Raw genomic sequence first — 10,979 nt, forward strand, 5'->3', positions numbered from 1 at the left:
AATAATAAAAAAAAAAGCATTAAAAAAATAAATAAATAAAAAGGATATACACATTCAAGCATATTCCCAACCTTGAAAATATACCTGAAATATCCTAAAGTTTTAAAACTTTGCACCAACCCTGTAAATAAGACAGCTGCATATTTTATATCCAACTAAAAATAAACACCAACTGATTTGTCCCATCAGCTGTTCCTCCGAATGTTTTATCAGCTGCTGCATCTTGTGAGGTTAAAGTGACATTGTGATAATCTGCTGTGTGAAAAAATAAATTAACTGTACACAAAAAAAAAGGAAGACAGAGACTAAACATTACAAGAATTTGCATTTATTTGCATCGAAATGGTCCATTAAAACAAGACTAAAACTTCATTCTTTACAAAAGAATTAAATCTTAATACCTGGATTGATATGACATTCATTCAGAGACCCTTCCAGCATCGATTAAAGTGCATTATGTCGCTCATCTTTTCCAAAAGCCCTTATTCTTCTGAGTATAAATGTTGTGAAAAGAAAAAAACCCAACAAGTCTTGTGTGTGCTTTTCTATGGATTAAATAACAATCTGCCCTTAAACCTGAGGTGAACATTAAGACATTTAGACTTTTTTAAAGAAAGGGCAAAAACGTCTACACACACGAACATAATCTGAAGTTATTTCTTCAGCTGTTTAAACTCGTTTTAACACTTCACCAGACAGCTACATGTAGTGTTTAATAGCCACGCGTTAAGGCTGTTGCCTGGCGTCAAGTTACCCCATCCTGAATACAATCACTGCATTTTAAAAACGCTTCGCAAAATCGCACATTTGGCTCTTCAGACAGAAAACATGCAGCATCGTACGTCCTTTCTCTCTCCAAGACAATAAAAACAATAAATACAGGACGGAGGGAAATAAATACTCCTGTCATTCATCCATTCATTCATCTGGGATCGGGGTGGAGAGAGATCAAATTGTGCAAAACCCTCTCACTTAGGAACACAATCATTTCCTCCTAGAGGCAGATAAATAATAAAACTTTAATAATGCTAAATCTGCCATGCAAAAAGTACTCTGAATTGCTGTTTTTCAGTAGAGTTGCACAACACAGGTGCGTCTTAAACTGACTGAGCAACACTGTCACACATGAAGAAAAAAAACAAAACAGGACGGTTGCTCAGGCACGCTCCGAAACTCAAAATGTCAGAAGAGCAACAAAACATTTGGTCCCTGATTTTACAAATCAACTCACATCCCTTCTGTTTCTCTCTTTTCAGCTTCTTTAACTCTCTTAAAAAAAACAAAAACATTAATAGCAGCAGTCACGACCCGAGCTCACAGAGTCCGTATCCTCCAACGTTCAGTGTCCTTTCTCGTCTTTCGTCAGCTGACATTCACAGAATGAGATCGCTCCACGAAGCCCCAGAGGGGCCAAAAGGTCCCTGGGATTCCCTCGCTATGAGCCCCTGGCTGAGGACGGGGGAGGGGGGTTGTGTAAGTGGTAATGCGTGGGTGGTGGTGGAGGTGGTGGGGGGGGTCACTTGTCACGTTTCAAGCTTTGAAGTTTGGACAAGAGGTGTGAGTTTCAGCGTGACGTCACTCCCAGCTGCGTCTTCATGTGCTCGTACACGACGTAGCTGATGCTGACGGCGGGGATGACCTTGAGGAAGTTGGGGGCCAGGCCCCTGTAGAGCCCCGTCGGGCCCTCCGTCTGCAAGATCTGCCTGAAGAGACCGGACATGGTCACCTGCTGAGTGTTCCCTATCGCAGCTGCAAAGACACAGAAGAACAAGTTACACTTAGATGATGTGAGAAATCAGCAATTATTGTGCAATAACAAATTACTGCAACTAGAAGTCATTACAACCCGCTTAATTTGATTCATTTTATGTCCTTGCTTTATTTAATTTCATAGTTTGTTTCTCATTCATTTTGTACCCCCCCCTATTTTATTTTATATTACCATTAGTTTATTTCTTATTTTTTGTATTTTATTTGGCTTTTATTTATTTTAATTTCTTATTTCATTGTTTAATTTAATTCTTATTTATATATTTGTTTCCCAATTAAATGTAATCAGGTCAACATGTACCTTTAGTGGCCAACATAATTACTGAACCATGTTTTGTTTCCTTGTTAAATGTAATAAAAGGTCAACATAATAAATGAATCACCGTGTCGTCTATCTCTGGTATGAGCGCCCCTCCCTGACCACAGAAAAACAAAAACAGGTGCGGTCCTTTAAGGAGCTGCTGCATCTCTGAGGTACTTTTAAACTCACATGTATCAAAAATAAAATATAAACACGTGTCATGCTGGCATAAAGAAACCAGCTGGTGTTTTAAATCCTTAGAAAACACCAGTTTCAGGGGGGGAACGTAATAAAAAAAACGTAATAACTAGTGAGTATTTAAAGTATTAAGACGTTTAATATCTATGCAATAGTTTAGACGAAAGATCTATTCTGACCGAGGAATCAGTGGACTCACCTTGTGCTTGCATGCGTGTGCGGATGAGAGCCAGAGGATAACTGGCGAGCTGACCGCAGGTGCTGGACACGGTGCCGCACGCCAGCAGGACCACCACGCCGGGGTCGGAGCTGTTGCCGCCGTACTGCTGCAGGTAGCTGTTCTTCAGCGTCTGAGGAGGAGGGAAAAAAAAAAAAAAAACAGCACAAGGTGAGATAGGAAGGAACAAATACCCTCAAAATATGTGGAATTCTCTCAGAATTATGCAACAATCGGGAAGTGTTTGCAGCTGAAAAGGTCAACCATTTTTACTCAGATAAGGAGTTATGTCACAAAAAGAAAAGGAGGTTAGGAGGTTATATAACATACTGATACTGCTGAGGCTAAAGATTGCAAGGTGCTCACTGCTCACCTCGTACACTGCCAGGTCGATGCCGGCGTAGGGGATGATGCCCAACATGTTTGGGACGTAGCCTTTATAAAACGCTCCGAGTCCTTCTTTCCTGAAAATCTGCTTGGCACAGTCGGAGATCCCGGAGTACTGTCCGGTCGTCCTCAGAGCCAGACGGGTTTTCAGAACCTGGGGGACACAAAAAAAAAAAAAAAAAAAAAAAGAAGTTTTATTCACCTGTTAAGTCCTGAGAGTTCTTAAATAAGGTTTTCTGATTCCCTTTTATATTTTATGAGTGTGTTTAATAAGATGATCATCACCTCCATGGGGTAGATCGTGCTCTGGGCGATAACTCCGGCCATAGAACCGGCAACAAACCGCTCCACGATGCTCAGAGTTTTATTATCACTGCCGATTAAACGTTTAATCTGGAGGAGACAAGCGAGAGAGAAAATACATTAATACACAAAACCCAACAAGCCATACATTATTTTATTTGAGGTTGCCATCAAAGGCGTCATACCTGCTCATAGGCCATGAACTTAAGGGCCGACTCGGGTGCAATCTTGATGATGTTCACACCGTTTCCTCGCCACAGTGACCTCATGCCGCCCTCTTTGATCATCTGCATCATCCCGCTCATGATGCACATGTTGTTGGTTCGGGATCCATAAACCTGAGAAAACAGGAATCAGATACAATTAGGATACTATTTGGAGATCTGATTTAATTTTAATGGCTGGTGAAATAATAAATTCAGGGAGGATTCAGGCCAATGTAGGCCAAGAGTTCATGTTCGATCCCCCACCCCCCCAAAAAAAAGAACTGGGCCAACTACGTCTGTTTAATCGTTTGGAAATGATGTGCTCTGGTTGCTTCCCAATCGATTTGAGATCAAAGTTGAAAGACAAGAGGGAGTCAAAGTCGACTCTCCACATGACAAGTGACGCACATCAGGGGCGCTGACACAGATCTGGATCTGCGTCGTTAGACACGACTGTACGAGGGTGTGACGACCACACATGTGCAGTCATTGGCTGTCTGAGTGGCCTGGCTCTGACGGTGAATCAACCCGGACTCTGCTCCCCCACCTCACACTCTTACACACTGTCTGTCAAACATTAACTTGTTTAGGACTCTTAGGCAACTCTTGAGCAATTTCTTGCAAGTTCCATCCTGATTATTGTTGTGAAAGTCAATTATGAAAAAAAATAAATCTCTTTTTTTTATATGAAATTGGATTTTTAGTGCTCAAATCTCTGGTTTTGCCTCGCTAATGTGGTGTGTTTTAAAAATTATTTACACCGACAACTGGGTCATACCACTCAGAAGAAGATGATAATCCTCTACTGTAAGATAAGAGTTTACACAACTTTTTCCGCCACACACTGTACAGTTCCTAAACTCCCAAGGCCTGGAAACTTTCCCAGATGAAGTAAGACCCACAGAGGGAGGTTTAACCTGCAGCTTTGCCTTTGTCTTACCTGCATCATGACTTTGAGTCGATCCAGGGGAGCCGTGCACGTCCTCGAAACCGCTCCGGCTCCTCCGCCTGCTACCAGGTGCCTCCACCACATCCCGGTCATCTTCTCTTCTTCAGTGAACTCATCAGGAACCATCAAGTTCTCACCCACATCAAATATCTGCCAAGAACAGAGACATTAAATAATATTAGATATAGAAAAGTGCACTCAAGAAACTCACAAATAAATCTTCATGGAGGTGGGACAAAGGCCCTAAAGCCTCTTTTCTCTTATAAAACATTTGCTGTCCCGTCCAAAAATAACAATAGTTTAGAGGTCAATGCCATAGGTGTTTAAGAAGAACCTATAATTCATGTTTTTGTTCATTTGTCTCCACCACCACCTGCTGCTGCCACTTAGAGTTCCTATTCTTAACCAAACATGCACTTAGCGGTAAAAATCATTCCTGTAACTTCAGGTCTGCACATGTCCTGTTCTGAACATTTTTCATGCTGGCAGCACAAGTGTCACTAGTAAGGGCGACCTTATTTCAGTGGAGCAGCACGGACACACTGTACAGCTTTGAAATCTGAACCACTGTCAAGAGGCCCCACAGGCAAAGTCCATAAGGAGACAGAATGATCTAGGTCAGGAGCAGACATGGCTTACTACTACATCTCTCCAAACCTGCAGCTTTGAATCTCTGGAGCCTCAAATAAATAAATAAAAAAATGTCTCAAAGTGATTCTACATGAAGAAATCCATAATCCATAGAGCACTCCAGGTCTGTCTCACTAAGCCAAATGACTAGCTTCCTTGTTAATAATATTCTCCAGCTTCTTTTAGATCACTTTCTTTGAATTTTATTTTTGATTCGTGCTTGAAAACATCATTTGATTGCACATATCTATTCCCCTGCTTTAATTCGAGTGCATCGCCAGCATGCAAAATATCTGGTGGAGAGTTTCAGAGTCGCTTGGGGACATACACCGCTTGGATGCAGCCTCTGGCCCACTCAGTGTATTAAACATCTGATTTTGTGCAAACTGAAATGACCTGGCAGCTCGTGTTTCATCTGTAATTTGGCTGCGGTGTGCTTGGCCTCCCCAGAGAGGCTACTCCGGTTCTATTTTTAGCCGCGTCGCCGTGTCCTCTGTGCAAGTCGAGGCTGCTGGGCTCGTTAGACGGTGCGGCCTATGAAATGACTTCAAGATCGCACCGTCCTCCTGCGGGAACTGCGCTAGGATCTCTCCGGTCTCAACCTGCTCTGGCTGACCGCTGCTCTCTTTTACATAACTGCCAGACAATCCCACATAATCCCCCGGGAACGGGGACCAATACCTCTCATAGCTTAATAGGGCTTAATTGCTGACGCACGACCTGTACTGATGAAGCCTATCAGGGAATTTGCTCTTCGGCTGACCTGTTTTTTTTTTCTTACTAGACTCAAGTAAGGTGCAACACCCTGTGCACTTTGGTCAGTAGCCAACTTGAATCATCCCATTATCGGATGCCCTGATACGGTTATCAAATCCGAAGCTGGGTGAGAATAGAACATCAGAAGATTTATGTAACAGGGGAATTCTCACTCTTTCCACCTTATTTTTTGCCAATGAAGTGAAACTAATAACATCCCCGTTTGGTGGTGATAGAGAGCCTTTGTTACAGCTCAGCTGCCTCTACATATGTACTTTCTGCTTTTGGTACAGGCTGTCAAACTAACCGTGGAGTGCTTCCAGTAGAGGATGATCTCAGGAATGTTCTCCGTCTTTTCCACCATGGGGTAGTTGCTCCAGTCTTTGCTGCTGATTGTTATGATTCCGTTCTTATCCATGCTTTAAAGACAAAAGAAACAAATGTAAGAAATTAAGCCCCTTAATCCAGCAATCAAAGGCCAACAGCAGATGAAATGGATGAATGGCGTTACCTCTTAAGGGCCTTTTCTGCGTGCTGCGGGGAAATATGCACACCGAGGTCCCAAAGAGACTGCAAGAACTCCTTCTGGTCAACTTGGCCTAAAAGGGAAACAAAGACAGTGCAAGACATTTTTTATTTACTCAAAACAAAAGTGAAAGATGAAACCAAGAGCGCTCAGACACATTTACAGTGAAAAAACTGGCAGCAGACTCATACCGGCATTCTTCCTGTTGAGGCTTTTCACCACAAGTTTCAGGTCTTTCTCGTAGTCTTGCAGATAGTGAACAAACTCTTCAAAGTCCAGCTGCCCGTCTGCTGTTTTTTCTTCCCTTTTTAGGATTTTCTGCAAGAAAAATAAACAGACAATGAGACACGGTGCTCAAATAAAACTTCATCTTGAATAATGGGGGACTAAAAATTACATTTTATGGATGTAAATACAGTACTGCTGTGTTTCTAACAGGGATAAAGAGTTTCAGCAGCAGATGACCTGTTGCAGTGGTATGCAGACAGCTGTGCCAACACATTAAAATAATTAAACAGTCACTTATGAAACAAGTACAGCAAGTTCTGAAATGTACTCTGCCTGAACGCCAATCATGCAGTCCTAAATATATTTGGAGATTTTTTTAAAAAGGTGTCCTGGCTAGTGTTTCACGACCCTACTGGACAGTATTATGACCCATTAGCTAAGCCGAAATGCTCTCAGCGTTCTTGAATGACTACGGTGACGTGCATCACTTGAGGACAGGTAATTAGGTTGTAACACTCGGTCTATCTTTGACCTCGACTGCTGGACGACCTGCCAACTGTTATAATCCAGTCTGAGCTCAAACCTCCTGAGCTAAAACAAGATGAAGAGGCCAGCGGCCCTCCAGCCTACTGGCCACAGCGGATACCTGACCCACAGTGCAGGCATATGACTGTCACACTGTAATGATACTCTCTGCAGAACATTCTGCTCTGTACCCTGCAGCTCAGAGTAAAACTACCCGCACTAGTGCATAAATGTGAGTTACAGCATGGCCAAAGGGAAATGTCATGTCAAAGTTAAATTTATTGCCATTCCTGTACTCTGGTATAGCTTGGCCAGTGTTTGTAAACTTGCAATGCACTTTTCTGAGGGCACAAAGCACAAATGAAAACTCCTGCTTTGCAATCGGTTCATGAACAAAAATGTGAACCTCAGCTGAACGAAAGAACTAAACTTCTGACAGATCAGCATTAGGGCAGCGTCCAACTGATTGCAGATGGATCATGAGTTCAGGTCACCAGTTTTTTTACGTTTATGTGCAGGTAACTGCAAATTCATTCAGTCCCAAAGAAAAAACAGTCTAACGATGCAAGAAAGAGATCTTTTAAATGAAGAAATAGATTATGAAATAGCTCAAGCATGAAGATAGGATCTAGTAACCTTTCTTGACATTTAAGAATGAAAAATTAATGTGAATAATCACATGACATGACAACACTGTTGGTTTGTCGTTGTGTAATTGTTATGTCTATTTATTTATGTGCTTCTCCTTTTTGGCAACTTTAAAAAATGTTGTGGTGCATGTGGGGAGGCCATGTGGGTGCATGAGATTAGATGACATACAATGTAGTCTTCGCAGATTGTGCATATCTGCAATAAAAAGACTTTTAAAGCACAGAAATGGAAGAAATTAAATAAACAAAATGAATGCATATTGCAATGTTTAGGCCATACACAATTTGTGTGTGTGTGTAATACAGTCTACTACTAATGCAGTGCATAAATAGATGCAGTAATACACATTTCCTAGCTTTTAAAAATGTTTTACTTTAAAAGTCTTTTTCTATAGTTCATATATTGTTTAATATGCATTGAGATTTTCATTTTCTGCAGAAATGGTTGCATTTGGCTGCAAAAGCGGATTTTAACCACTTCAAATTGACTGAAATAGCACAAATTCCTTTTTCGGGTGAAATTTCTCTAAATGAATGAGTGACAGCTCGCGCCCTTTTAACTTCACTTCAATAAGACAATAAGTTTCACTGCCCAAAAGTAATAACCTGCCAGAGATATCAAATACAGCTGAGTTTAAATAGTTAAAACAGAAATTTACACCAAATAATTATTTTTTTCTCTTAGCCACTTTTCTGGAAGCCGGTCAGCTTTGCGGCCTAGTCGTAAGGCTTTTTCACAACCCCTCGCTAATCCTTCCGGCGCCCGGAAAAAAAAGGTTTAGTGCCGGTTAAAGTAATGAGATTTAAATAAGTAGGCGGCTGTAAACACTGAATAGACTGCGTGTTAACATACAAGGCCATAAAAAGTTAACTGAAAGTGTTTTTTTCCTCACCTTTCGCCATCTTTCGTAGGCGGAAACCTCCTGGGACGGCAGGAACACGCTTAGTTTGTTAAACAGCGACTTCAGCTCCGACGGCAGCCCGTTAGACTCAAAGTATTCCACTTCAACCGGGTCCGAGTTGGACACGGGGACGTAAAGGCACAGACCGAGCATGTTTGGCTCTGGAAAAGTTAAAAGAAACTACAATAAATAAATAAATATCTTGCCGCGGTGTTTCCTCCACAGGGTCCTGACTGAAATGCCGGTAAGGAAGCGCCGGCTGCTGAAGAATGTCACGCAGGCCCCGCCCCTTCTCGGAATGGCTCTGCGTCATTGGCTGTGCCGCCGACGGCATTTGCGTCAGCTACTACTGACCAATCGCTAAAGCCGCCCATTCATGGGCTCGACTCAGTCCCCGCCCTTCTTTTTTTACGAGAAGTGCTGACCAATCGCGTCTATCCTTTTATCCAGCATGTGAAATATTGACCAATCCCGTGTTGCGTTTTATTCAAACTATAGCAGAGGAGGACAAAGGGGGCTGCTTGGCGGTACATAAGCCAAGAGCTACTACAACTGATGAAAAAATATAAACAATAATTATAAAACAACAACAATAACAACATCAACAACAACAACAACAACAACAACAACAATAATAATAATAATAGTAATAATAATAATAATAATAATAATAATAATAATTATTATTATTATTAGAAAAAAAATATTCATATGAATATATATTAAGCCAAAAATCTATATCATAAATAGTATTGTTATAATAATGTAAGAATTTACTCCAGGGATATTAATACAAAGTGGCTGAAACAATAACAATAAAGATATGAATAATTACAGACTTTACTTCATTCTGTCATAATTATACTTATTGCTTGGAGGTACAAGTGCCATGATCACCTTCAAATACAGATAAGAAATATAAATATTGAAATGATGTGGGGGGGGGGGGGGGGGGGGGGGGGAGTAAACATCAAGGAAACTTCAGAAAAATGACAGATTATTTCAGTGTTCAACCTTAAGGATATTATAAAACTGAGTATATTAAACAGTTCTGGTCAAATGGTATGCAGGCAAAATGATTTAAAACAGACCAAGGCACAGTTTTTCTTAAAATTTGTCTGCATATTTGCATTTCTGAAATAGGCTGTTGGTTAGATGTAAAGACATTGATAAACCAGTTTTGATTAGTTCTGTCTCTTATTTCTGCTCCGTCAGTCTCATGTAAACATCTTCTGCAGGTCTTTATACTTTATAAGTCTTTTCTAGCTTTAGAGAAGCTTAACAAGTCCGGTTCTGTCCGTCCTTGTATGTATGTTGCTGCAGACTCTGTTGCATAATTGTATTTGGCTGCAGACCGTGTGTTGGTTCCATCTGAGCCTGTTCCCTCTATTAAAAACCTCCACGAGGCAGCCAGGCTGCTGGAATGAACCGGGTCAAGGATGGACGCCAAAAGCCAAAAAAGGTGTTGAAGGAACGCCAAGAGCCACAGAATGAACCGCGAGGCTGTCAGCTGGTCCAGTCTGGGTTTACAGACAACACACGCTCACGCACACGCACACACACACACACACACACACACAGTCCTCTGCATCAGGTAGGAGAAAGTTTTGCCTTTTTTTCTCTCTTCTGCTTCTGTTTTTTCTTCATTTTTTCGGCTCATTAATTGATTAAGTGAAATCTTGGTGTTGCATCGTTTACTTTAAACTTTGTGCCTTCAGTTTGTGTTGGGTCCATTTCCTGTCCTCACATAACTGCACAGAGCCCTGAGCGACTCCAGCTCTGTCTGAAACGTCGAAACAATCATCTGTTTTCATCTTTTGGGGATAATTTTGCCTATTTTTATATATTTAAAAAAAAAAATGGCAATATGCATGTTGATGCAAACTGAGAATTTTTTTTCTTTCACTCAAAATCCATGAACTCTTTTTTCATTCATACCACCTGAAATACTCATATATTTACAGTACATTTACATATTTACTGAGCATTTTTAAATATTAATAATAACACACTCCTGTTTTGTTTGCATTGATCCTTTCAGAACTGGAGTTTCAGGAATTTGTTGCTTTTTGTTTCACCTTTCAACAAGTAAATGACTAAATGCAAAGATCAAGAAAAACATGAAGTATATTAAAGCAAATTGTTGCATTTCTGATTGTTGTTTGACAAACTTTAGGGCATTCAGTAAAGAAGAAGTTATTCAGTTTCTTCAAACACACATCAGTCCAGTTTTGTGATCAGTGACACTGGTTCAGTGTCCGACCAGATGTTTCCCTTTCTAGTCTTAGTTATGGTGTTGAATATGTGTTTTTTCCCTTAAAACATTATGATGTCACAGTGAAGTTACTTTTAGAAACTGCATATAAAGTTTGCTACGATTGAAGTTGAAGTTTGAGCCACATTTGAAGAATTTCCTTCCAGGAGTTCCTGA

General features: G+C 40.8%; 1 protein-coding gene across 1 annotated transcript; it reads right to left on the reverse strand.

Moving 5' to 3' along the window:
• Window positions 1–312: 312 nt before the first annotated feature.
• On the reverse strand, window positions 313–8,790 carry slc25a25a (solute carrier family 25 member 25a). Its single transcript, XM_059337764.1, has 10 exons — window positions 8,540–8,790; window positions 6,435–6,561; window positions 6,229–6,316; window positions 6,025–6,136; window positions 4,323–4,481; window positions 3,362–3,514; window positions 3,159–3,266; window positions 2,860–3,027; window positions 2,469–2,619; window positions 313–1,749 (listed from the first exon to the last, which is right to left on the reverse strand). The coding sequence occupies exons 1-10, from the start codon at window positions 8,699–8,701 to the stop codon at window positions 1,565–1,567; spliced, it is 1,413 nt and encodes a 470-aa protein (XP_059193747.1). The 5' UTR covers window positions 8,702–8,790; the 3' UTR covers window positions 313–1,564.
• Window positions 8,791–10,979: the final 2,189 nt, after the last annotated feature.

The sequence above is a fragment of the Centropristis striata genome, chromosome 7, assembly GCF_030273125.1.
Source record: "Centropristis striata isolate RG_2023a ecotype Rhode Island chromosome 7, C.striata_1.0, whole genome shotgun sequence".
In the NCBI taxonomy this organism is placed as follows: domain Eukaryota; kingdom Metazoa; phylum Chordata; class Actinopteri; order Perciformes; family Serranidae; genus Centropristis; species Centropristis striata.

Excerpts from the sequence above, each read along its gene's own strand:
- slc25a25a (XM_059337764.1), bottom strand. The coding sequence starts at position 8,701 with ATGCTCGGTCTGTGCCTTTACGTCCCCGTGTCCAACTCGGACCCGGTT. Across the intron at positions 6,562-8,539 it reads CCTACGAAAGATGGCGAAAG|AAAATCCTAAAAAGGGAAGA; the intron begins GTGAGGAAAAAA and ends TTTTTCTTGCAG. Across the intron at positions 4,482-6,024 it reads TCTACTGGAAGCACTCCACG|ATATTTGATGTGGGTGAGAA; the intron begins GTTAGTTTGACA and ends TGTTCTTGGCAG.